The sequence below is a fragment of the Cricetulus griseus genome, chromosome 10 (assembly GCF_003668045.3).
Source record: "Cricetulus griseus strain 17A/GY chromosome 10, alternate assembly CriGri-PICRH-1.0, whole genome shotgun sequence".
Lineage (NCBI taxonomy): Eukaryota > Metazoa > Chordata > Mammalia > Rodentia > Cricetidae > Cricetulus > Cricetulus griseus.
The window spans coordinates 15,691,957-15,716,597 of NC_048603.1; the positions used below are offsets into that span (position 1 = coordinate 15,691,957).

Sequence of the window (24,641 nt, forward strand, 5' to 3'; positions counted from 1 at the left end):
GTCTGGAATATCAAAAGATCCCCAGTGAAAAGTATTTCTGGAGGCCAAACCAAGCAAGATTTACTGTATTTTGCAGGACACAATTACTACAAGGTTGAATGTAAGGAAGGTCAACTCACTGGTAAATGTCTTTCCTGAGGACAGGTCTGCCAAGCGGGTTATCAGCCTGAGGCGCCATGGCAACAGAACCAACCTTCAACACCAACGTGTCTTCCTTTGCGGCCTGGTTCACTGCAATGAGAGGAGGAGACACGAGCACAGTGGGTCTCTGATGTATAATGAGGGATATTTGAGGAAATGGATGAAATGCCTTACAACCAGGCCAGTAAATGAGAAAAGAAACAACAAAAGAACTACACTCAGAATGAAGAATTTGATGCTTTTTGATGTCTGTTTCCCTTTCGTCCTATTTTGTGGTTTTCTGTTTACCACAATTAAAAATTAACCAACCTTACCTCAATGTAACAATATGCTGTTATTATTCAGTGTATGTATATAATACTAAAGGCCTAAGATGAGTTGATCCTACAATCATACTACTGTGGAGTTTCTGAAAGCAATTTTCAGGTCTGGAAATTTAACATTACAAACATACAACACACTATCAACAAGTCAACAAGCATTCTCAGTCATTTAAATTTAAATGTGTAGTGGTAACTAAACATATCACAATTACACACAGCATGTCAGAAAATCTAAGAGAAGAGGGATGGCTCCAACGTTGAAGATGGCAAAGGGCTAAGGATTCAATGTGACGTGACAAAACATCCTAGCTTGTCATCAGAGGTGTCTTGAATTGCAAGGACTGCACCTGGGAAAGGGCTAAGGGAACAGGCTTCACTTTTTGATGAAGATGAGAAGAGTGTAAAAAACCAAAGTGATGGCCTAGATTAAGCAGACAACTCAGCCCTGATTCTTCCCTTTGCATTGAGTGAGAAATTATGTCACCTTGCGCTCTTATAACGCTCACACTTATTTTTCATGCAACCCACATCTACTTCAGGTAATTTGGAAGGGATGGGCTTTTTAAGGACCCTGTTCATTAAATCCAGTGACTTCAAACAGTCAGTCAGCTACAAGAGCTGTTTAGTTATTAGTTAAACATTATAAACATAGTGTACAACTTTCTGCACCGTAAGTCAATACACGGCCACTAATACAGCTAAGTGCTAATATACCTGGCTGCCTCTCGTGAGGCTCCACTGAGACAGGTGGTGGTGGGAATATTAGCGGAAAGCATGAGGAACAAAAGAAACCTCCTGCTTTTTCTCAAGGAACCGCTAGGATCTGCCACAGACAGAACAGAGAAGGGCTGGGTGCCAGGCCTCCAAAAGGTCCTACAAAGGCGCAATCCGCGTTTCCCAAACTGTGCTGCCCAAAGAAGGCAAGAGCTGGGAGATTATTTCCAGCTGCTTTAGCAGCACACTTGGTATGGTCTGACTTTGATTAGTCCAAAAAAAGAAAGTCAGAGTTGAGAAAATGAGAAAGCAGAATAAAGCTGGACGGCAAGGCTGGGAGGATGAGTATATCAGGAGAAGACGCTGCGGTGGCCGGGAGTGGGGTGGGGGGGGGCAAGTGGGAGCGAGGGAGATGAGCTATCATAATGAAGGCCAGCATGTGGACATCTCCATAAACACAGTCATCTAAAAAGCCCATTGCACAAAAGATCAAACAGAAACCTACGTCTCACACAGCTGTGCCACTTTCAAATGACAGGAGGTCTGGCTGGATTATAGGTCCTCATACTATCAGCAGTGTTTACATTCCACAGAATTCGCATTGTATGCCAAGCTTAATAGTTCCATGTGGGTAAAGCCTCTGATTAAGCAGAAGGCATCAATTAAATCAATAAATAGTAAGCCTAGGGAATACACTATGCCACAGGAGTACAATCAGGGGACTTGCTCACTGTCCTTCCAAGCTGCAGACACACAGCCCACCATGGGAAATCTCAACAGCAATACGAGCGGTAAATGGTGTGCACACGGTAGAAAACTTACATACTTGTGTTAGGTACAACCCAGGTCCAAGAAGGGGACCCTGTTAGAGCCCAGTGTACGCTCAGGGTGACACAGTTAAGTACATACACAACTACTCACTGACAAGATTCATAAATTAAATTAAAAAGCTACTTTTATTATAGAAAGTACTCAGTTTATATTTTCATTCATTAATCAGATATAGTAGTGAAACAATGAATCTATGCAAGGAAATGTCAAGGAAATGCCTTGAGTGATTTCTTCAGTTGCGTTGTGGCTGGAGGCACACAGGCCTACCTTTTTGGCTTATTTAGCCTGCACTGAACAGGAGAAACATGTGAGAGAATGCTCTCTCTTTTAAAGCAGTTCCAACATGAAAGTCAACGCCTTCCTTCTTCACTTCAGCCATTTTAAGTGAGCCTAACCAGGGACCACTCACCACAGGAGACACTGCTGAAATAAAAACTAACCTGGGAAGTAAAACACCTGTAGGGTTTGGAATCTTGGTAACTGTGAAAAAGGCAGACAACACTCAGGTTGAATCCGCAGTTTCAAAATCGCCTACCTGAATAAAACACTAGAAGGTTGAAGATAATTTTATCATTATCAGATGTTATTAAAAAGTTTCATATTACCAAGCTTTACATTAGCAAGAACTAGAATTCAGAAAGATCATCCTTGTGGAGGGAAAACAGCATTGTGTGTCATCTGTACAGGTTCATGGGTGTGTGTATGAGTGTGTGTGTACACAAGTATGTGCTTTAAGTGAAAAGGCTATAAACAATTCTGAAGTCATAATCTTGCTTCAGTATCTTGAATTAGAAACAAAGTGGATTTTCATGAAATTACGGCATAAGATTCGTCTCTTTAAACCAATTTTCTCAAGTCAAATATAAAATAATTGAGTTTGGGAGACTCTTTTAACTTTCTCATAAACTCAGTAGAATAAAATACCTAAAGCTGAAAGCATGCTGAAATTACCACTGTGCAATATCATAGTTTTATAACGTCACAGCCATTGTAACAGCCACACGACAAAAGGCTTAAATTAGTCACCACCATGTTGGCAGTAGGTTGAGTATGTGTGACTATGATGAGCATATGCTTGCGAATGGGAAACACAGCTGACGAGTCATCGCAGACTGCCGTGTGACGCACCGGCCAGCTGTAAGGGCAGACATCACTGGGCCAATTTTATGACAGAGTTTCTGCATTTATTATATCAAACTCATTGAGACTATGTATCAGACATTCTCGATTTAATAACTCTTCTCAGGATGTCATTCCAAAACACTTCTTTCCAAAACACTTCTAAAATGAAATGAATGAACATTCTGTTCTTAGTTCTGTTTTACTAGCCAGTCAATTAACAGTATCTATAATAATGTTGCTTCTACTAAGATTTCTTCAATTATGCTAGATTTTGCTTTTGGCGTGTATCTTACCGAAGATACTTTCAGCAACATTCCCTGTCTCAGAACATTCTTCAAAGTGACTTAAAAGGCATTTAAGTACATTTAAGAGCTGGATAGACAATAGAGAGGCCGGAGCAATGATAGGAGGGGCTGGCAGGCTGAGAAGATAAATAGAAAGAAAAACAAAGAAAGAACAGCAAGAAAACAAGGAGAGGAGGACATCAGGGGCCAGCCACCCAGCCATCCAGCTACACAGCATGCATGGAGTAAGAGTAAGATTTACAGAAGTGCCGGGCGTTGGTGGCTCACGCCTTTAATCCCAGCACTCGGGAGGCAGAGGCAGGTGGATCTCTGTGAGTTCAAAGCCAGCATGGTCTCCAGAGCGAGTGCCAGGATAGGCTCCAAAGCTATACAGAGAAACCCTGTCTCGAAAAACAAAACAAAACAAAGCCAAAATGTGAAATAAGACTTATGTCCATATATTAATAAAACTTCTGTCAATGTGTCAGAGAAAGTTATTTAATCCAACCCACCCAGCCACCCATCTGTACAATGCACGCTCATGAAATAAAATGAAACCAGAAAACTATACCTTCGACAGCTGACCGTGTTTCTTCGGTTTGGGGAACAAAAATTCTGATCACACTTGTATTGATATAAATCAAAGGTAAGTTTCGGGAAGTCAGCGTGTGGGTCCTCATGGGCTGTCCGGTAGATTTCCTCTTCTCTTTTTGGGCCCTCGGTAGTTTAGTTTGAAATATGCTTGCCATAGCATTAAGTAAAGGGAAGCAAAGCACTATATCAAACGCCTGAGCAGAAAGAAGAATCTCGTGGAGAAAGTGAGGTGAGCCGTCTGTGAAGCCCTCTGACAACCTGTGGAAACCTCTTCTCTCGTTTCTTGAGGTTAGCTTGTGGCGGACATTTTTTGTCACGGCTTTTGTATATGTCAGAGAGAGAAATCCATGCTGTTGATGAGAGCCGTCCAGGAGTTTTGTAGTTGTCTGTTCCACAAAAGGCAAGCACAACACACATGTCATTTTTTTTTTTTTTTTTTTTTTTTTTAAAGAGGAGACAGTACTTGGGTTCATCGTATACTTAATAAACACGGGAGTGGTCAGTTCTGCAGAGAAGTTAAAAGCTTCCAAGGACACATTAGACTGACAGACCTGAGCGCTCTAGGAATTCCCTGAGGAAATAAAATTCTATCTTACTCATCACTTAACATAAAATTAGACTTCCTAACTCCAGACAAGATGATTATTTTTAGATAGTAGGGCCCAGGAAGTGATACTAATAACAGAACTCAAATAGAGAATAAGAAAATGAAAGGTGCACATTACAGAAACAGGACAATATGGGAAGCAATGCACCATGGTGTGTCCGAAGCTGTGACCCTCCTAGGGCCCCATGTGGTCTACTTTCTTTCAGGTTGACGCCTATAACCAGACAAGGGGTGAGAGAAATAACTATGCGGTTCAGATATTATTGATGAGATTTTATTTTCCTTTTGTCTGTTTGCTTTGGTTTGTGGCTGCATGCTTGCATGTGTGCTGCTAGGGACTGGCCAAAGTTCTCACGCATGCTCTGTAAGTGCTCTCCATCTGCATTCAGTTGGAAGCTGCTCATTTTTCTATTAAAGTGGGCTTTATAATGAAGAAAGGTGAAAAAAAAAACTTTGTATGCTTTCTTAAAGTTAATTACTTGACCACTGGGGAAAAATGGGGAACCATCATTTAGTGTTATGTTAAATATTGTTTTCCCTTAGTGGTCTGTCTTCCTTCATACCCTTGTAACTCCTCCAAACTTCCTCTTTGTAGATACTCTCTGACTCCCTTATTTTCTCTCTCTGCTTGGAAGAAACAACCACAGTAAAGCAAGACAGAGCACATTTTGATCCCTATGCTGCTGGCTGGAGGGAAAGGGTCTGTCGTCACCCCCGTGGAAGAGGCCACAGCAATGCTCCGAGTCCCAGGTGTCTAAACTGTACTTGGAGGAGAAGGCTACAGTGATCTAAATAATCCAAACCACAATAAGCTTTCATTTAGACCCCAGAAAGAATATAACAGGCATTTAAATATATCAGTGCTTTAAAAAAGTCTTTGAAACGCAGAATATAAATATTCTTGAAAGATAGGCTACATAAGGGAAAGGCTCTCATTTTTTTTAAATGGTTGTACCTGTGTTAAATAAGGAGAATTAAATACACAGCCAAAGCTGACTATTGAAATGTCACAGAAGTAACAATGTAGAGGACTCAGTCCAAAGGGCTAGTCATGGAGCCTGCCGTCCCTTACAGATCTCCAACCCTACTTCAGGGCAACTTTTTTTTTTTTTTTTTTCAAATACAGAAAGAAAAACATCAAAATTTTTCAAGGAATTCACAATAAAATTTTGGGGTTCTCGGAGGCATTTAGTGATTAAGAATGCTTCCTGGAGCTCCGTGATAAAGTCACTTGCTGCCTAAGAAAGCTCCTCATAGATATTACTGGGCATGCAAGTAAAGAAAAAGAAAACTAAGCAGAGTTTCTACCAACACAGACGCCACATCTCTGAGTCTACTTCTAGCACGAAAGAAACGATTAGGAAAAGTTAAAAATTAAACGAAAAGATGCATTTGCTATAATGCTAACATAAGCTTTCCATGTAAGGAGAAATATTCCATGAAATATTTATAAAGGTAGTATTTATGCCTTTTGAGTTTTATGAAAAATATAAAGTATTTCGCACACACTGAGGAGACATTAATGTTTGTAGTGACGTGGTAGACTAGGCATCAGCTCTATTTTGAAATTTCATGAATTTTATTAACTTTAAGAGTGTCACTTAAAACAAATATGTCTGATAACATAATTTGCATATTAAAAATAAACATTTGATACTTGTGAAATTTATTAGGGGGCAGCCTAAATTCATTTTGGACCCTGAAAACAACTGAAGTACAAACTTGTCTGGATTCAAGACAGCAATAAATAAAGTACTTCCAGCTATCTATGAGAAGATGACAACTGTGTAAAAGAAAATAAACAAAACAAAACCAAGAGCAGTCGGTGGAAGAAGTAAACAAGGAATAACAAATGCAATATTGGTCAACTCTTGATCATTCAACACAAGTTCAACTGGGAAGCCATCTTACTTTAATAACTGAACTTGAGTTCCTTACAGTGGTGACAGTGTTAATTCTTATTTACAAATTCAGAATAGCAATAGCATGGACAGAGGGCTTCCAGAGTACGGTAGAGAGCCAATCCGTGACACGAGAATACATTGATTGACAAGAATGAACATCAAGAGTTGACCCCCCCCCCCAGTGGACAGCTCAATTCCGTCTTTGCCACTTGTTAGGGGAATTCTGAGGGAGAGCTTAAAAATGATGGCTTACGGAAGGAAAGAAGGCAGAACAGTTACGGAAAGGGTCCTGCTTGCTGACGGGTCGAACCAGCAAGGTGCGTCTGTTCAGCTTGTCAGTACAGGAAAGGAAGACACCTCCACATTGCCCCAAAGACCAACACTCTTCCCCATGGCTTGAGGTGATGGACAGGAGCAAAGAAGGTGAAACGACAAAAATAAAAAATAAAAAAATAAAAGCAATATGCCAAAAAAAAAAAAAAAAAGCTGGAAAGGTTTTTAATTCTGCTCAAGTTTGCACAGGTTTGGGTCTGAGCCATTCCTGAATATGGGCTCTGTATGTACTTTCTTCTGCAAAATCATTGCAAATGGAAGTAAATAAGAAATAGTAATCACTTTTCATATACAATTAGTACTTTACATTTCCAGTAATTGCAATCCAGTATTTACTTACTTACAAATTGAACAACCTTCCAAAAAGTCAACATGGCATTCACAAATGATAAAATAATAATTAATATGATAAAGCCATACCTTTGCCTTTTGGTGAGTTTACTCAATTGCTACAAGGGAATATGGTCACAAAACATGAGCAGATTAAAAGAATAAGCAACTTCAACTTTTAACGTAATTTAGAGGAAGAAGTCTAAAAGAACTGACCCGTAGTTCTAATTCTTAAAAGTATTAGTCCTATTGGAAAGTAGAGGAAATACAAACGATTTAAAGCATATTCTCAGTAATCAAAATTACTGAATGAGTCTCACCAGAGGTTTTTCTTTGCACTGCAGAAATACTCCTTCAAAATGTCCTGACTGCCAACCTTCCCCTGGCCTGGAAGACACAAGTTCACCTCATCTGTTCTCTGACCAAACATAACCATATCAACGGCTCTAGAGTAAACCATGCTCCACTGTACGAAAGCACAGAGGTAACAGTGCACCCAGCAGACCCATCAGTGTGGCATTCCCATGGCTGGGCATGGGAATGTGTCTCCCAATGAGAGATTGAACTGTTTTTCTTTTTCATCAATGTTTGTCTCTCCCGTAAGAAGAGAAGGTAAAGATGTAAAATCTTCGTCTATTTTTGTTAAGCCTGATATCCCCAGTGCTTAGCATAGAGCCCAGCATATAAGATATGTTAATAAGCATGTCGTTATAATATTTTTTCTAAAATTTAAAATTTACATACAACTATAGTACAAATATTCATATCAGAAATTATTTCACTTCTTACATTGATATGTTACATGAAAAATCACATCATTTTAAATGAACCGCACTGGAGAGAAATCAAAGAAAATCAAATGCCAATTAACAATTCATTGTTAATATGACAAATATAACTACCGCCTGATTATTAAGATACTATCATGACAAGTTCTACTACGTAACAATTGAAATATTTTATATTCCATAATGACAATTTTCAGCAATCATGAATGTGTATTTTGTTGGTACAAGCAATATGACATGTGAGAATAGACAAATAGTGCAGGAGATCTAGAAATATGTTTGCAGAATTATTTTAGCGAATGTAATATATCAATACATGTATAAAAACACATTGGGCATCTAAGCTACACAAGAAAATACTTGAGCTGATGAATGCTAAGAAATCATAAGAAAATAGATTTTAAGACTGTAAGAAAAATTACTGTGAAGTTGAAAATATAAAACTATTTAACATATTTTAATAGCATCTTCAAATTTTATAGTATGTGTGTTATAGTTAAAATTAAAAATAAAACACTGGAATTATGAAGTCAAATGAGAAAAAGGGATTTTTGTATTTTTATTTAGGGAACATTAATGTCAAGATAATTTTAAGACACTGGAAAACATCTCTCTCTTCACTTTTTATGTATTAATTATTACAAACAAATCATATTTTCATACAATCTTACTTTTGATGCAGAAGGTCAACACAGGGAATAATGTGATTTTAGGTGTATGTCACTTTTATATGATAAGGGAAACGTCCCCTAAGTGTTAAAGGGCATGAGCAGATGCTCTACCTCAGTGCAGACTAACAGAGCAAGCACCATCCAGACATGTCAATGGTGCTCTCGGTCATCGTCTTAGTGCATCTGAGACACATGGCATGCACTCATGAGGTGATTTGTAAAAGCAGCTTTGTGGATGTTTATGAAGAGCTGTACGCATGTTATAAAGTTTTACTGGATAAGAATAAAAGAACACTAGGAAAACAACTTTATCTGTTAAGCATTCTCGTCGAGGTTAATCACAATTGTGAAATAGAAACACCCTTATGGTGACTGAGCTCAAAGGAAACAGCTTTTCCTGTGTTTATTACTCATTATTTACCTGCTTTGATAGTGGTCAACATTGAAACTCTCTATCTTACACTTCACTTTGGTGTACACGTCCTGCACGTCTATGGACGCACTGAGGTCTTCGAGTTCACTGACCATACAAACTTCTGCAAAGAAAACAGTGTGGCTGTCAGGAGAGACGTCATGGCCAACATCCCAATGCACTGTTTTATATTTCACATTGACCGACACATCCTGACCACCGAGGGCTCTAAGGTTCCACAGACTTATAAGCAACATCAGGGTCAAAAGGCCTTAATACTAAGAGAAGGTGTACATCTATCTCAAGTTAGGGGAAACCATACTTGTCATTTGAATAGATGAATCTCTCACTAGCCAAGATCTCTGAATACTGACAATTTAATGCAGTTATGGTCGAGGGTAAGTCTCTCATACCTTCTGGAGTAAATTTTAATTACCAACAAGCAAAATTAGATTTCACAAATCAAGTATTATGAACACATAAGCTTTATACAGTGACAGGAGTGAATGTTAACAACACTCTTAAAAACACTACAGTAAGAGCTAATTAAATCATAAGTGACAACACGGAGAAACAGCGACAGGACTTCTAAAGGCAGGGACCCTTTCTCTCTACAGTAAGGAAGAGCAGCACCCCTGTACCTGTGCCTTTGTTCCCTGTGTCTGGAGCAAAGAGCTTCACGGTGAGTTTGGGGAGCACCCACTGCATCCAGAGGCTAACGCGGCCACTGGATCCCCCAATGCTGCTGGTGGTCTGTTCCAAGGTCACAGAGTCTGAGAATGGTGAGTCATCGCCAGCTTGAACGGAGTCTCCCTGTGGTGAGGACAGGCATGAAACCAGCAAATGTTGACACTCAACCAAAGATAGGTAAAATAAAATGTACACTAGGTTAGATTTCGTAAAACGTTTTAAATGACCGAAAGCCTGAGGAGTAAGTATGAGCTTATTCAATTTAACTGCATACCAAACTCTGGGTATGTCTAAGTTTCTAAATTCGGGGTGGCAAACATGCTGGGGAAGGCTTGGTGGCTTATTTGTTTGCTTGGGGTGCTTGTTATTGTTTTCAAAAGCATTTAGTAGCCTAGGACAAAGTAAATCCCTTTATCTGAAGTTAACGTGGAGTCGGGCAGCTTCTGTCTCAGATTCAGGTTAAGATCTGCTGCAGACAGAGGCCCCACTGCTGTGCGTGGGTAGAAACACATGGACGTAGAGTGCCTGTTTGTGAGACACACGTGTCTATCTACATCTAGTTAATTAGGCTGAGTTCAGGGTGCAACATTTTATATTAGGATAAGGACTTTATACAACACTTATGTGACTTTATAACAACTCCACTTTCCGGAGTCCATTACCTCCTTTGTAAATTGGTTTTTATGATGATATTTATTGAGGACAATCTAGAATAAATAAGAACATGATCATAAAGGAAGTGTTTCTACATAGTAAAGATGTCATAGGTGGAGGTTAATCATTAACACCAAGCTACAAACAATGCTAAAAAACCCGTACTTGCATTTTCTGGCAGGATTTCATACCTGTTCCCTCTTGCCTTTCTGATTTCGCCATCTCTCTAATTTGACAGACATTTTCATTTGCATACATAATCCATAATCTCTAATGGTTCCCTATTGATTTGCATGTCTCAAACAATGTTTATTTCCATGGTTGTGTAATGTTGGAAGTGCCAAGTGCTTTTAGAATGCTTGAGAAGGCATGTGATGGCGGTTAGTGTGTTGTTTCTACCAGAGTCGGTTAGAATGGAAGCCACTCTCTATGTGTCAACCATACCCAGAAGCCAGGGTGATAAGTAAAGCCATGCTCTTCCCCGCACACATGGCGTTCTGACCTAAGCAGGTGCTTAGGGAAGTTGCTACAGAAGCTTTTCCCTTGACCTCTGCTTTAGCTTAAAAGACCTTCAGTCAAAGAAGCCAAGACCACATGTGAAAGACTACCACAGAATGACAATTGTGTGCTTAGGGCAGGAGTCACACAAGGTAGGCGTGACCAAGCACAGTAAAGAGCTAGTTTCCAAGGATGCGCTGAGACAGGAAATTATTAGTCAGCTCCTATCCCAAACATAACCAAAAGCTGTTTGTGGGTTTTTCGTATTTCTACAAAATAAGTTAACCCCAAACCCTACCACAGTTGAAATTTCTAGAACTTAAGAAACTACAGAAATATTATTTTTGGTTAGCTGGCTAACATTACATCTAAAAAGCACAAAGGATTTCCAAAACAGCATGCCTTTTGCAAAGTCAAATCAATAAAAGAGGACACAGTGTGGCTATTACACCTTTCTTAACAGGTAGTTTCTAAAAACAGATGCATTCCTGACCAAGTCTTCCAACATATCTCATGGGGGGGGCGGGGGCAGCGGAGAAAACATCTGATTGATGTTTATCACTCCCGAGCACCCTGCTAGGAATGCTGAGAACTCTGCCTTCCAGCTCAGTAGGAACGCTTGAGAAAGGATTTTAGACTACTCTGTCTTGCAGTTTCAATTATCTTTTTGGATACACAACATTTGCTGTGATATTGTTCCACGTGGGTCTGCATTAATTTCCTTCTCTATTTTGCAAATCTATAGTGAAATCTGCACTCAAAATGGCCATGTTGAACTATTTTCCCATACCTCCTTAGTCCAAGTCTAAAATAAAAAGTTCATGGCAAATTAACCAAAATTCCGAGTTTATTTTTCTAGGTAAATTTATCTTGGTTCATCTGGAAGAACAAACACTTCAGCCCTTTATGGGGGGCCCACTTCAGAGCTCAGGGAAGATCGCAGTTGGCCACTGCTGTTACTTCTTATCAAAATAACTCCAGCATTCCTGAGCAATCACATAACCTCCCAAAGGGCTGAACACGTCCACGGCTGTGTGTTCTTCAGTCAGCACTGACAAGAGGCCTGCTGTGTCCCCTGAACTCTCGCTCTCACTGTTCCACAGAACCTGCTTCTGAACACACAGCTGAAGCCTCACTCGTGCTTCCCCGTGTAACACGACACACACGCAAATGCAGGAAGCTCAGACTGATTTGTGGAGCTTGCACTAGCACGCCAGCATGCTGATATCACTCAGCAAAGTTTAAATCATCTGGGATCACACTTATATTTAATACAACAATTGTTAGACTGTACTCACTGACACTAGATTAATTTCTAGTACTTCCCAGATTCAAGGCACTTTTGACCTACGCAAGCAAGACAGACAACAACACACTTGAAATGGTAAATTTAAAAAAATGACTTCTTTGAATAGAGATTTGAATGAGACATTAAAAAACTCAAAACTGAAATTTCAAAATGGATTCCAATGATATAACTGACTTAAATTAAAAAAAAAAAAAAATGGCCGGGCGTTGGTGGCGCACGCCTTTAATCCCAGCACTTGGGAGGCAGAGGCAGGTGGATCTCTGTGAGTTCGAGACCAGCCTGGTCTACAAGAGCGAGTTCCAGGACATCCTCCAAAGCCACAGAGAGACCCTGTCTCAAAAAACCAAAAAACAAAAACAAAAAAAAAAACAAAAACAAAAACAAAACAAAAAACAATTGCAGTGTAGTAAAAAGAAGCTCACACTAAGTTTATCATCAAAAGGTCTATTTGAACAAATTGAAGTGATTCCTACTAAAGTTAAAGGCACTTATCGTTAAAAATTGACAACAGTTTTGCGTTAACAGTGGACTCTATTTTTAATTAACTGATGTTCATGAAGCAACTGTGAACAATCAGAAACAAAGCAACAAGCCAATTTAATTCCTGCATAAATAAACAATTCTGGTTAAATTTTGGGTGAAGCTGGCTTCTAAACATTGGTATATCAGGACATCAGTTTCTGTTTTAAGGAGAACTGGTGTTTCAGGCATTTACTTGGCATTTTAGGTTTGTCTCCTCCAATAATGATTGTCAGATTTTGGGACAGTGTTGCCCATGTAGCTAAAACTGACTGGAAATCGCCAAGCAGGCCGGACTGTACTGAAGCTGTCTTATCAACACTTTGACCTCCGCCTGCACAGAGTAGCAGGATCACAGTGTGAAGAGGTGTGGTGTTAGAAGTATCTGTTGGTTTACCATAATCTGGCTCACCTTTTAACTGCATGTCCATACTAAGCGTCCCAGCAAAGGGCTCAATCTCCCGGCTCAGCTTGTAAAACAAGTATACGTATATTTGTGACCTACCTGAAATACTGCAGTCTCCTCTAAGGACACATGACTGTATCTCCTATACTTAGGTTATTTGTTTTAAGTAAGTATGCAATATAAGAAATGAACAAGACAGCAAAATAAAGAAAACAGCAATATCTATGTCAGTGTAAGGGAAAAAATGTTATTACACCTGAGAGTTTAAAAAGGAGCACCTGACACTCATGAGGGTTTCACACTCCACTCTTTCACAAAGCAACATGCTTACAATTAACAGCACAAGGTTCTGAAACTGTCGCTTTAGCCACTGGATACTTCCATAGTAAGAAAATTTCATGAACCCCCACTGGTAAGAAACAATAAACACAGAAGTTTTCATTCCCTCAAGGAAACAGACTTCTATGCACAAGAGATACGAGGAAAGTGAGAGAAAGAAGGAAGGAAGGAAGGAAGGAAGGAAGGCGGGAGGGAGGGAGGGAGGAAAGGAGGGAGGAGGGAGGGGGAGGGGGGAGTGAAGGGAGGGGGAGTGAGGGGGGGAGGAGGGAGTAGGGAGGAAGGGAGGAGGGAGGGAGGAAGGAAGGAAGGAAGGAAGGAAGGAAGGAAGGAAGGAAGGAAGGCAGGCAGGCTGAGGAAATGACCAGATTAAGCTAGATGCCCTGGTGGTGCACATTAATCCCAACACTTTGGAGGCAGGGGCAAGCAGATTTCTGTGAGTTCAAGGCCAGCCTGGTATACATAGTAAATTCTTAGCCAGACAGTGCTACATAAATGATATTTGTCTTAAAAAAAAAAAAAACCAAATTTGATAGAAATATAAAAGAATTATATTTAAAATGATTAAACATATAACAATTTTAAATTACAAAGTTATATGTATATCTTTATGTATTTATAAACATTATAGTGACAATTAAACATGTATATACATCTCTAGGCTATGTACTATGGACAAATGAGATTTAAATTAATCACAATAAAAGTTGATACCCTCAATTATTTCAACATCAATATATTAAGAACAGTATGTGAGAACTTACCCTGTACTGCACTTAAAATATATTTAGACTATGTTCTGATGACTAAGATGATGGACAATGGATTACTGTAAAAAGTTTGTATGCCACATCCAAGAAGAACCTGAAGTAATCATTAATTAACAAAATTACCTCTGAAACAAGAAAACCTGCCCATCTAGATTTTATTTCTACTTATAACATTTAACAATACTTATTAAATTTTAAAAATAGCATAAATATAGAACTAATATGGAAATAGAAAAAATTAAGGCCAACTTCTCAATTTTTTTTAATGGGGGGGGGACGTTTCGAGACGGGGTTTCCCTGTGGCTTTGTAGCCTATCCTGGAATTTGCTCTTGTAGACCGGGCTGGTCTCAAACTCACAAAGATCCACCTGCCTCTGCCTCCCAAGTGCTGGAATTAAAGGTGTGGGCCACCACTGCCCTACTTCAATATGTGTTTTAACTCTTTGTACAGAATGTCATTAAAACCAAAATCATGTGATGGTTTTCCCTTAACAACAAAGAAAACTGTGAGAAGTTGAAATTATACTTAACTTTTCAATATTGCCTCTTTTTTTTCTAAATGGAAAATCAAGTTAGTACTTAAAGTCCTAGTTGGAGCAATTAGGTAGCAGAAACTAAAAATCATCCCAATTACAAAAAAAGCAAAAGCTCCTCTTTTTGCAGACAATCTTGCAATAGAGAACTTACGGGAAGGCTCTGCTATTCAGGTATGTGTCCTTCAAGGACCCCAGCTCCACTAACCACCTCTTGTAATCCCTTTAATGGATTGGACTTCCCAAAGTGGAAAGCTGACTAACAAGTGTATATTTAAATAGAGCCAAAAATAATGCTAAGTGGAATATAAAACTATTAGTTATACCCTAAAACAACACATCAAATGTGGTCAGCAACAGATTTGTTTGACATTAGTTAAGCTCTTGAGTGGGGTTCAAATTTTTACACTAAATATTATGTTGTCAATGACTAGTATAAAATTCAGTTGCTAAGCTGGTTGTGGGATATATGCCCGTAATCCCAGAATTTAGGATTTAGAGGCAAGAGGATTGCAACCAAGTTTGAGGACAGCCACAGCTACATAGTAGGTCCTGTAAAATAAATAAGTAAATAATATGTGCAGTTTCTAACACACCAGCAGCAAGGGAGGCAGAAGACCATGCTCTCTTGTGATCCTTTTCAAAACCTTATGTCCTTTAGCGTGTCCTATCACAGTCCCTCGGTTCTCACGGTCTTCTACGTTAAAACTTTTTTTATTTAGCTCAACTATCACCCCGAGTATCTTTTCAGTTGTGATTATTTTATAGCATAGAGATACATAGGGGTCATTAGAATTTTCTTATCAAAGCCATGCTCTCACGGAAAAGAACCAAAGAAAAACTCTGCAAGCTATTTCATAGAACTACTACAATATGGCCAGGTTACCGTGAGAAAGAAGAGTCATAAGGTCTAATGTGATGCTCACAGCTCTCGCCTGGCACCCCAGCATCCAGAAGGCAGAGACAGCCAGAGCTCTAGCTTGGTCTACACAGTGACCAATTTTGGGGAAGCTATAGGGAGAACCTGCCAAAATTCACCTCCCACAAAGACAAACAAACAAAAAACAGTTAAAAGAAAGATAAAAATTAAATATACAATAAATTCCAGACATCCAGGGCTAGTTTAATATTTGAAAATCAATCTTTGTTTAATGAGTCACTTTGAAAGAGTTATATAATAATCTCAACTGAATAAAACTCAAGTATTTCCAGGTGTGGTAGCACATCACTTCCTTTATTCCCAGCACATGAAGGTGGATTTTAATTCCTGGCCCACCTGACTTAAGCAGCCAGTTCTAGTCCAACCAGGACTACAAATTGAAACATAGCTTCAAAAAAAGAAAACTAAAACAAAACAACAACAACAACAACAAACCCCACAAACAGTATCAAAAGAAACCCACAAAAACTGGGGAACAAGACCAGTGTAAAACAAGTCATCCCATTAAGATGAAATGCAGAATTTTGCCAACACTAATGTGGACAAGAAAAAAAAAAAAGAGATACACTGTATTCCAGGAAATACAATGACCTATACTTAAACTGAGTAAACCATGGACTGATGTTTCAGAAGTGTCCACAGGGGACAGATTAGGATGCTAAAGCATGGAGATTAACCAATGTGATGCTGACACCGCGGACATCAAATCCCAATGTTCCTATTTGGCTTCCACAGATCTCATAAACCTAGAGTCACAGTGAGGAGCTGGCCTAGCCACTCTGGGTGCTGCTGACTTTAATTCACTATAATTTCATTTCTTAGTGCACAGAATGGAAATGTTCAAAAGTCCTCTCTGTGGGTTGGATCTCTTTCAACCAGACAGCTGCCGTTGACAGAACTGAGAAACATCTTTGCTCTTGTGATAAATTCTGCAAATGTCCTCTCCAAAGAGGGAAGTCATCTTAGAGCAGAGAACACAGGTCCACAAGGAAGGGAAGGAAAGCCCCAGACCAGTCAGAAGACCCAACAATACGCCTCACACACAAGAAACCACCAGCTCTATCGGGTGCCGGGAAGGTTACCAGCAAAGTAACACACCATGTTTGATTGCTTGTCCACTTGGATTCACATATTTTCTGACAAAACTATGAAATACTCTTCAAAATATTCAGTGTGTCGATCAGATCTTCAATGCTACTGAACATCACCGGTCAAACGAGTGACAGAAATAAGCCTGGCGTGTTTAGGAAATCAGTATTGAATTAACTAGATTTAAAGAGATTTTGCTTCGCTTTCTTCTCTCCTCTTGCTATCACCTTCCAATTTCCTGACTGGATGAAAACTGACTGAAACCAGGATTAGAAAAAAGCACAGGAACTTGAGAAACAGCAAAGCGGGGGTGGATTTAAATAAGTAAGATGGGAAAACACGAAGTTAGTGAAGACCAAGGTAGGAAGGTAGGAGGTAATTAAAAGACAGGAAAGGAAATGACGAGTTCCAGAAGCAGAGAGCAAAGATGACAAATAGAGACTGCGGGAGCCATGTTGTCTCAAGTGGCATCTGCCAAGAATTACCTAGAACTACAGGGAAACATCCCACACCACACCAGGACCTATGCAGCATAAAGACACATCTACACTGGGGGCGATTTTCCACACAAGGAAATTTTAGTAGCAGACTAAGTTTAAGAATTTACACATTTGAGATTCTGCAGTCAGTATGCAAAGACTTAAATTCCAGTTTCAACATTTACTATCCCTTAGGACCTTGGGGAAGTCACTTAGCCACAAATCTTAGCAACAAAATCTTCATTCTGGAAGTAGAAATGGTGTCACCCTCCCCAAGTACTGCCTTGAGAAGGCAAGGAGATCATGCATGCAAAGCCACTGTTTAGTAAGTACTCCCAATGAGGAGCTACTGTGAATCTCCTTGAAAAAAATTAACATGTGCCTTGAGAAGCCAGAGAGCGGTCAATCCGTGAAGTACACACACGGCTTACTAAGAGTCTTTTAAACTATCATGGTTAAAAACTGTATTACTCTAAGTTAGCTTTTAATCTTCCTCTAGGACTGTATAGATGAGGAAGTTTCTGGGTATGAATTACAGAGTTTCCACTGCAGCTCTATGACTGACTGTTCACACTACTGTGTGGCGCACTCTGGAGGCAGGTGGATCTGTGAGTTTGAAGCTAGCCTAGTCTATGCAGCGAAATTCCAGGCCAGCCAGGGGTGTATTGTGTGTGTGTGTGTGTGTGTGTGTGTGTAATAATTTTCTTTAAATCAATGCCTATATGGTAGAAAATGTTAAAATATTAAGAATATACTTATTAAAAACTTGTAACTAAGAGTTTGCTGACTAGTATGCTAATATACTAACGCCCTTGACCTGTAGTGTCTTGGAGTAGGGTTTAGAGTGCATTATACCTGGAGTGAGTTGGAGTTTTATTGTCTTGATGATTAATGATGGAATGTTTACATAAAAATCCTTTCATTTTTAGGTTTTTCTTTGTCAAACCAAATTAATAAAGTAATAAAGCCTCCCTGACAGAATTCATTACTTATCTTTATAACAAAACCTGAGAAAAGTCAACACTAATTTCAAATGAACTGACTTGCAGCCATTGACAAAAATTATTAAAGTTTTAGTAAGTCTGCCTTTGTTTCTTTGGCAGAACTAGGGATAGAATCCCATACCTACCTATGCAAACTTGGCAAGGAGTCTGCAATGACCTTCATATGCAGCTCAGAATTAGTTTTAAAGTAAATAAATAAACCCCACACCCCATTGATCTCACTATCCTAATCTCTTCAGTTCAAAAGCTCTTCACTTTGATGAACGAAAACCATTCTTCTGGTCTGTTACAATGCAACTCTACTAAAACAAAATTGTACCCAAATCTGATTTATTAAAGTCTCATTAATTTACTAAAAGCACAAATACTATTTCCTCACCAAACTATCAGTAAAATTCCCAGAAAAATTCCACAATGGTTTCTGTACAAACGTCAATACTGTTTGTTTCTGTTACAGCTCATATTTAGGCCACCAGAACTTCTGCCTGGTGATGCTAACACGCGCCATTCCCACTGAGTTAGAGGAACAGCAATGCCCGGCAGCTGTAGGACCTTGTGAGGTTCCTAACCTTGCAGTGATCTTTATGTCTCTCTTTTCAAAAGAGTACTTCCATAACATGAAGTCTCAGGGCTGACACTCTTGTGAACACAGGGCTCATCAAACAATTCTGTAATGAAAGCCTCTCTATCTCCCACTAAAACAATCTATCTTTACCAATCTCCTCGTAGCCATCTTGGTCTAGCAACTTGTTACTCCAAGCTTCATTCACTATATTTTGCAGACTATTTTATCTTATAGCACTATGATAGGTAAAACATGTAAACGAGTACTCAGTAATATATTTGGAAACCAATACTGAATTAGGCAGCTGCCTGTAAAATTTGTCAAAGGAAACCAACAACATTGAGGCTCCTTGTGGATGAATTCACTGTTCTTTCTCTAACAGAATGCTAGTCTACCTACCTCTTCCTCATTTGGAAAAGAGAAAAAAAGATTCCCACCATTTAGGTGACTGTACTTCTTGAGGTTTGTGATGAACAGGAGAGAAAAGTTGGTTGTGGGGACAATCTTTTCCAAACTGTTCAGACGGCTTAGAGCAGATAAAGTATGCCATTTGGAGGAATTCACTTCATCTTACTGATTTGCAAAATCACAAAAACTGAGTAACATCCCCTTACTTGAGTCCCAATCTTTATTTTCCCAGTGCTTTGTTTCCAGAGGAAACTGTCTTGTCTGTGCCAAAAGAAAACTATAGCATCTACTGAAGAACAGCGGTTCTCAGACAGAGGGGGTCAGCTACAGCATCACCACCTCCTAGTACAGAACAGCGGTTCTCAGAGGGGGTTAGCTACAGCATCCACCACCTACTGACGACCACAGGCTCTCAGAGGGGGTTAGCTACAGCATCCACCACCTACTGACGGCCACAGGTTCTCAACAAGAGGCTCAGCAGGAAAGGGCAGAAGTGAGAGCTGGAAATGAAAGAGGTTATTCTTGGTTACTTTGATGATCAATGTCATTTCTGACATTTCAAAGTTAGGAATTGGAGGGTTAAAAGGTCATGTGATGAATTTGTCAGTCCTGCACAAAGAAGCCTGTCTCACGGACTCACCACACAGTCAAAAATGCTGCCGATACAAATATGGGCAATAGACTCATTATGTCTTTCCCCACCCTTTACCATTTAAAGCAATCATAGTCCCAGAAATTGACATCAACACCAAACTATGCCCAGTTAAAACCTGTGTGAAAAGTTCATCACTCCTTCAGAAAGCAGTGCTTCAATAACACTACTAACTTGTGGCATTTAATACAGATCTATATAATTCTATCTGTAGCCTTTGCATAGGAAACCTGGGTAAGTTTCTTTCTAACTATGTGTATCTGACTAGTTGGCTACGAATTCTAATAGTTATACAACAGCATTCACACAGTGTAATATATGTTACTGGATCTAATATTAACATATATACACAAATATATTCTATCACCTTTGTTTTCATAACATTGCTTATGTCCCACATTTTATTTTGGCTCAGGGTATTAAATGGATCACTGCAAAGTGTTTATTATATAAAAGGGGCAAGGGCATTCCATCTGTACTTACGGTGGTAAATGAAAGCTGAATTTAGGACACTGAGGACAAGAGGCCTCAAAACCCTTTAGTTGAAGACAATAGCTAACACCCTGATTTACAAGGCGGCCCTAAGCACAGAGATGGCATAAGAGGAGTGCAAGCCTCTTTTTCACTCGGCTTCTAAGCTTCCATCCTCCCACATAGGACCCTTACTGCACCTTAGACTCTGCACGGTCCTCACTACTTCAGGGCCTACTCAAAGTGCTAAGATGACTTGATGTTCAAAGGAACAGAATGTGGCAGAGAACAGAATGGAACAGAGCACACTAGAGCTGCTCGGGAGCCTTCCCAATCTATCAGCATCTGTGGTGGGGAGGTCACTTCCGCTTTCAACAGTGACGGAAGACACCATCATGTTTTACCTCTCATTGAGTAACAGACTTCCAAAGGCACTTACCTCAGTGGTAGTTACTATGTCAGCAGATGGGCTGCAAGTGCTGGTGTCTGGGAGAGCCGTGCCCACGCTGCTCCGAACTGGGGAACTGGGGACTGGTCCTGCCATGGTCTCTGGATAGACTGAGGAGGAACCAAGGTTGCCTCTCTTCTGAATCCTGTTCCAGACTTTACTCATCGTATCAACCAACTCGTAAAACAGCTGGACCTGAACACAAGGGGGAGTGAGGTAAAGAATCAAGTTTTCACGTTCTATCCACAACCCACTAAAATTCCAGATAGAAAATTCACAGGTCCAAAAATGCAAGCGTCTACAAAGCAGATAACTCCCATGGCATCATGGTTCATGATTTGTTTACACTAGCGTCAAACTCTCACTGTGCTGTTTTATAATCAGGGAAGCATTTCTACAATGGAAACAGCATAGTCAGCAGAGGTCATTACGGAGCAGTAGGTCCCTTCTAAGATATGATAATGGGACGAACACAAATTCCTCTTGCAAAGATTGCTGGGTAAAAATAGGAAGCAAACATACACTCCAGCAAATGTGAACTATGAAGTGACTATCACCCTGCCTCCCAGATAATGCGTGTGTGCGTGTGTGCGTACGTGCGTGTGTGCGTGTGCGTGCGTGCGTGCGTGCGTGCGTGCGTGCGTGCGTGTGTGTATGTATGTTTCTGAGACAAAAAATCTGAAATGGGATTTCTTTCAAGGCAAATGAGAGGGCTGATATATCAGTGTAGGAAAAGGAAAATGTTTCCTTACGAGAATTCTACAGATAGAAAACACATCCAATCTACTTCCCTTGGGATATGTCATTCCAATATTCAGAGAAAGAGAAAAACTGTTTAACTTGCAAACTGTTTTAATGAGTTTTAAGATATTTATACAAGATTTCATAAATAAGCATTAATCATGGAATCTGTATGAGAACATATTGGCATATGCTGTATAAAACAAGCCTGGGGGGGAGGAAATGCAAACATAACACATAAGCAAATCCGCAGCTGGGTGCCATGCTCTGTTTGCCATTGTTAAAAAGTGAAATTCTCCTATTTATGGAAAGTTTCAGCCCCAGGACACAGCCAGATGATGAGGCTGGCTCCTCATGGGGGCAGAACAGACACAGCTGCCAATTCAGAGTGTGGACTGCACCATTTAGTGTAAGGAGTTCTCAAGTTTCCCGTCATTGATATTTCTTGTTTTAAAATCATCTAATGGCTATAGATACTGAAAAAAAAATCATAGAAAGAATACTTCAAGTCATATTCTATTGCATAATGAAAGATTTTTCTCTTAAACAACTTTGTTGCAACCCAAAACCTTAAGAATGATTGCTTTACTTTTTTTGTAAATAAAAGAACTGTCTAACAAGGGGAGCATTAACGAAAGGAAATAATTTCTGCTCCTGGGGGTTTAGGATTATTTGCTTAAGAGGCACAATGCTGTTTTTATTGTTACTACTTCTAATTCCTTCAACTGTTACTTTTTTTTCAAATGATGTAAGAAACACATGTGTTTAACCTGGCAAATAAACAATGACATAAACCTCCAATGTAATTTTATTTTCAAAAAAAACTTGCTAACACATCACTTCTCCCAAACAAAGTAAACGTTGAGGATAAATGATCAACTTTCAACCTTGGAGTTGAACTGAAACACTGAGAACTAAAATCACAACAAAATTAGGGTGTGTATAATTGAAAAAGCCTAACTAACCATCTGTTATCACAGGGTAATAGAAACTCTCACTTTTTTAATGCTGAGAATATGAAATTTAAATCCATTTTGGCAGTTTTGAGAAGAATATATATCTACTATACTATTCAGCCATTTCAAGTAGTATCCCTAACAAAAGAGCTGCTGTCTGCAGAGACATGAAACAAATGTCTACAGAATTATCTGAAATAGTTCAAAATTAGGAAATCCCAAAATGTTTAATAACGAGCACTGAAAAGATGCAGCCAAGACTGATACCCTGGGTTCCATGTCCAGGACCCAGATGGTGCAAGGACTGAAACAACTCCTGAAAGTTGTCTTCCCACCTATGGGATGTATGTGCAACCCAATAAATAAAGAGATAAGTGCAGAAGAGAGGAGAGCTGCATTGTACTGAAAAGGAAGTTTAAAACACGGAATGATAGTGGAACTTAATTTCTACAAATACTTCAAAACTGACTAATAACTACTAAGGCTGGATGGGAGATTTATGAATATTGACCCATCAGATTCAGTAATATGCTAGAAGGGACTATTTTTAAAAATGTAACTTTCAATAGTATTCAATACTGACTGTATATGTGGAACACGTACAATATACTTGAAGTTAAATATGTAAATTTCATGCTAACTAATAATTTACAGGAACTCAGATGATATGAATTCATACTAATTGTAAAACTGCAGAATATTGCATGATTGGCATATTGAAGCTGCACTGTTTTGGGAGTAGCAAGAAACAGTGTTCTCTTGTAAAGCAAGAAAAGAAATGGGTTTGAGAATCTGATTAAAAATTATGCTTTGGTATAATTATCACTTCAGGACACCCTCCGGTTCAATAGTCAAAGAAGCAGTTCATCAGAATTTCAGAACATCACAACCACAACGGATTTTATCCCACCAGCCAAAAGATGAATTCATTCTATCACCCACGAGTTCTCCTTGTAAAACTTACGGAACTTCAGAGACATTCTTCATCCAGAAACCACAATGTTGATGAGCAGATTTAAAGGGGGAGGGGGAAGTAAAAAAAAAAGAGTAAAACAGAAGAGAAGTCCTTTGATATCAGACAAATGAACGTGTATTTAACACACTTGGCTTTTATGCATCCAGCGAGCCTACCTGGGGATTAGAGCATTTTATCTCCACTGACTCCAAGTCAACATGCAGACAGACCACAAATGAGTGCCTCCCGTCTGGTCCGGGAGGAAGAAGCTTCTGAGAGGTGACTGCCAGAGTGGACGTGCACCCCATGGGCTCCACCAGGGAAAGCGTCACTTGCTTCCCGAGAAGGGTGTATATGCTGAAATGATGCAAGCTTATGGTCCAAGGAAATGCGTCACCTGTAAGAGAACAAAGTTATGTGCTCATTAACATCAACAGAAAATGATCTATCATTTCAAGATGAAGTGCAATACTTGATGCAGCAAAGCCAATTTGGTGTTAGTATTTGTAATTGCAACAATATACTTCTATACCCTTCATTGTGTACATTGTAAACGATATAAGAGCAAAATTCAATACAAGAAATCAAAGCAGACTTGAAGTCAAAAACCCTCTTTGCCCACTTTGGTGGACAGTGAAAGCTCCTGGCCTGCCTTTGGAGATGGTATAAATGGACCACATTTAAGCATGTGGCAGAGACACCATAAGGACAGGAGACCCGGCTGTGGAATGAGAGGGGGAAATGACCTATTCTTTATTGTGTGTGGCAATCCACTCCAGAACGACGTGGCAAGCTACTGAAGACGGAGGCTCTGGGCACTGCCCAGGAAGTACTGAGTAGGAGCCCAGACACATCTCCTCACATCCCCTGGATGCTTCTCCACTTCCAGGAGGGACATTGTAAAGGGTGCACGCTTGACTAAGAATTTAGCATTCATCAATATCAAAAGTAAGAGAAAAACTCCTTTTTCCGTGTTTAGTAATTCTTCTCATACAAAAATCAAATGTCTGAGAACGTTTTATTGTATCTATAGGTAAAGTACTGTGATATACTTTAAAAGGTCCACCTGGAATATTTAACATTCACTATTCTGTTGTCAATTGAGGAAAATTATATTCCTGTCACATAGTTTAGACCGTCTAATTATGTGACCCTTGTAAGTGT

The 24,641-nt window shown here is 39.5% G+C and overlaps 1 protein-coding gene across 6 annotated transcripts in view; it reads right to left on the bottom strand.

Moving 5' to 3' along the window:
* Positions 1-24,641, bottom strand: part of LOC100763509 (vacuolar protein sorting-associated protein 13B) — a 437,125-nt gene that overhangs the window by 232,440 nt on the left and 180,044 nt on the right. For 5 of the 6 annotated variants that reach the window (XM_027431500.2, XM_035449622.1, XM_027431502.2 and 2 more), the window contains 7 exons: positions 23,654-23,874; positions 20,817-21,020; positions 9,696-9,867; positions 9,064-9,178; positions 7,504-7,570; positions 3,987-4,395; positions 120-231 (listed from right to left, as the gene is read on the bottom strand). In XM_027431500.2, the coding sequence (XP_027287301.1) occupies positions 120-231; positions 3,987-4,395; positions 7,504-7,570; positions 9,064-9,178; positions 9,696-9,867; positions 20,817-21,020; positions 23,654-23,874 (1,300 nt within the window). Of the gene's footprint in view, positions 1-119; positions 232-3,986; positions 4,396-7,503; positions 7,571-9,063; positions 9,179-9,695; positions 9,868-20,816; positions 21,021-23,653; positions 23,875-24,641 lie in introns of those variants that run through there. The other variant, XM_027431504.2, reaches the window with a different exon arrangement.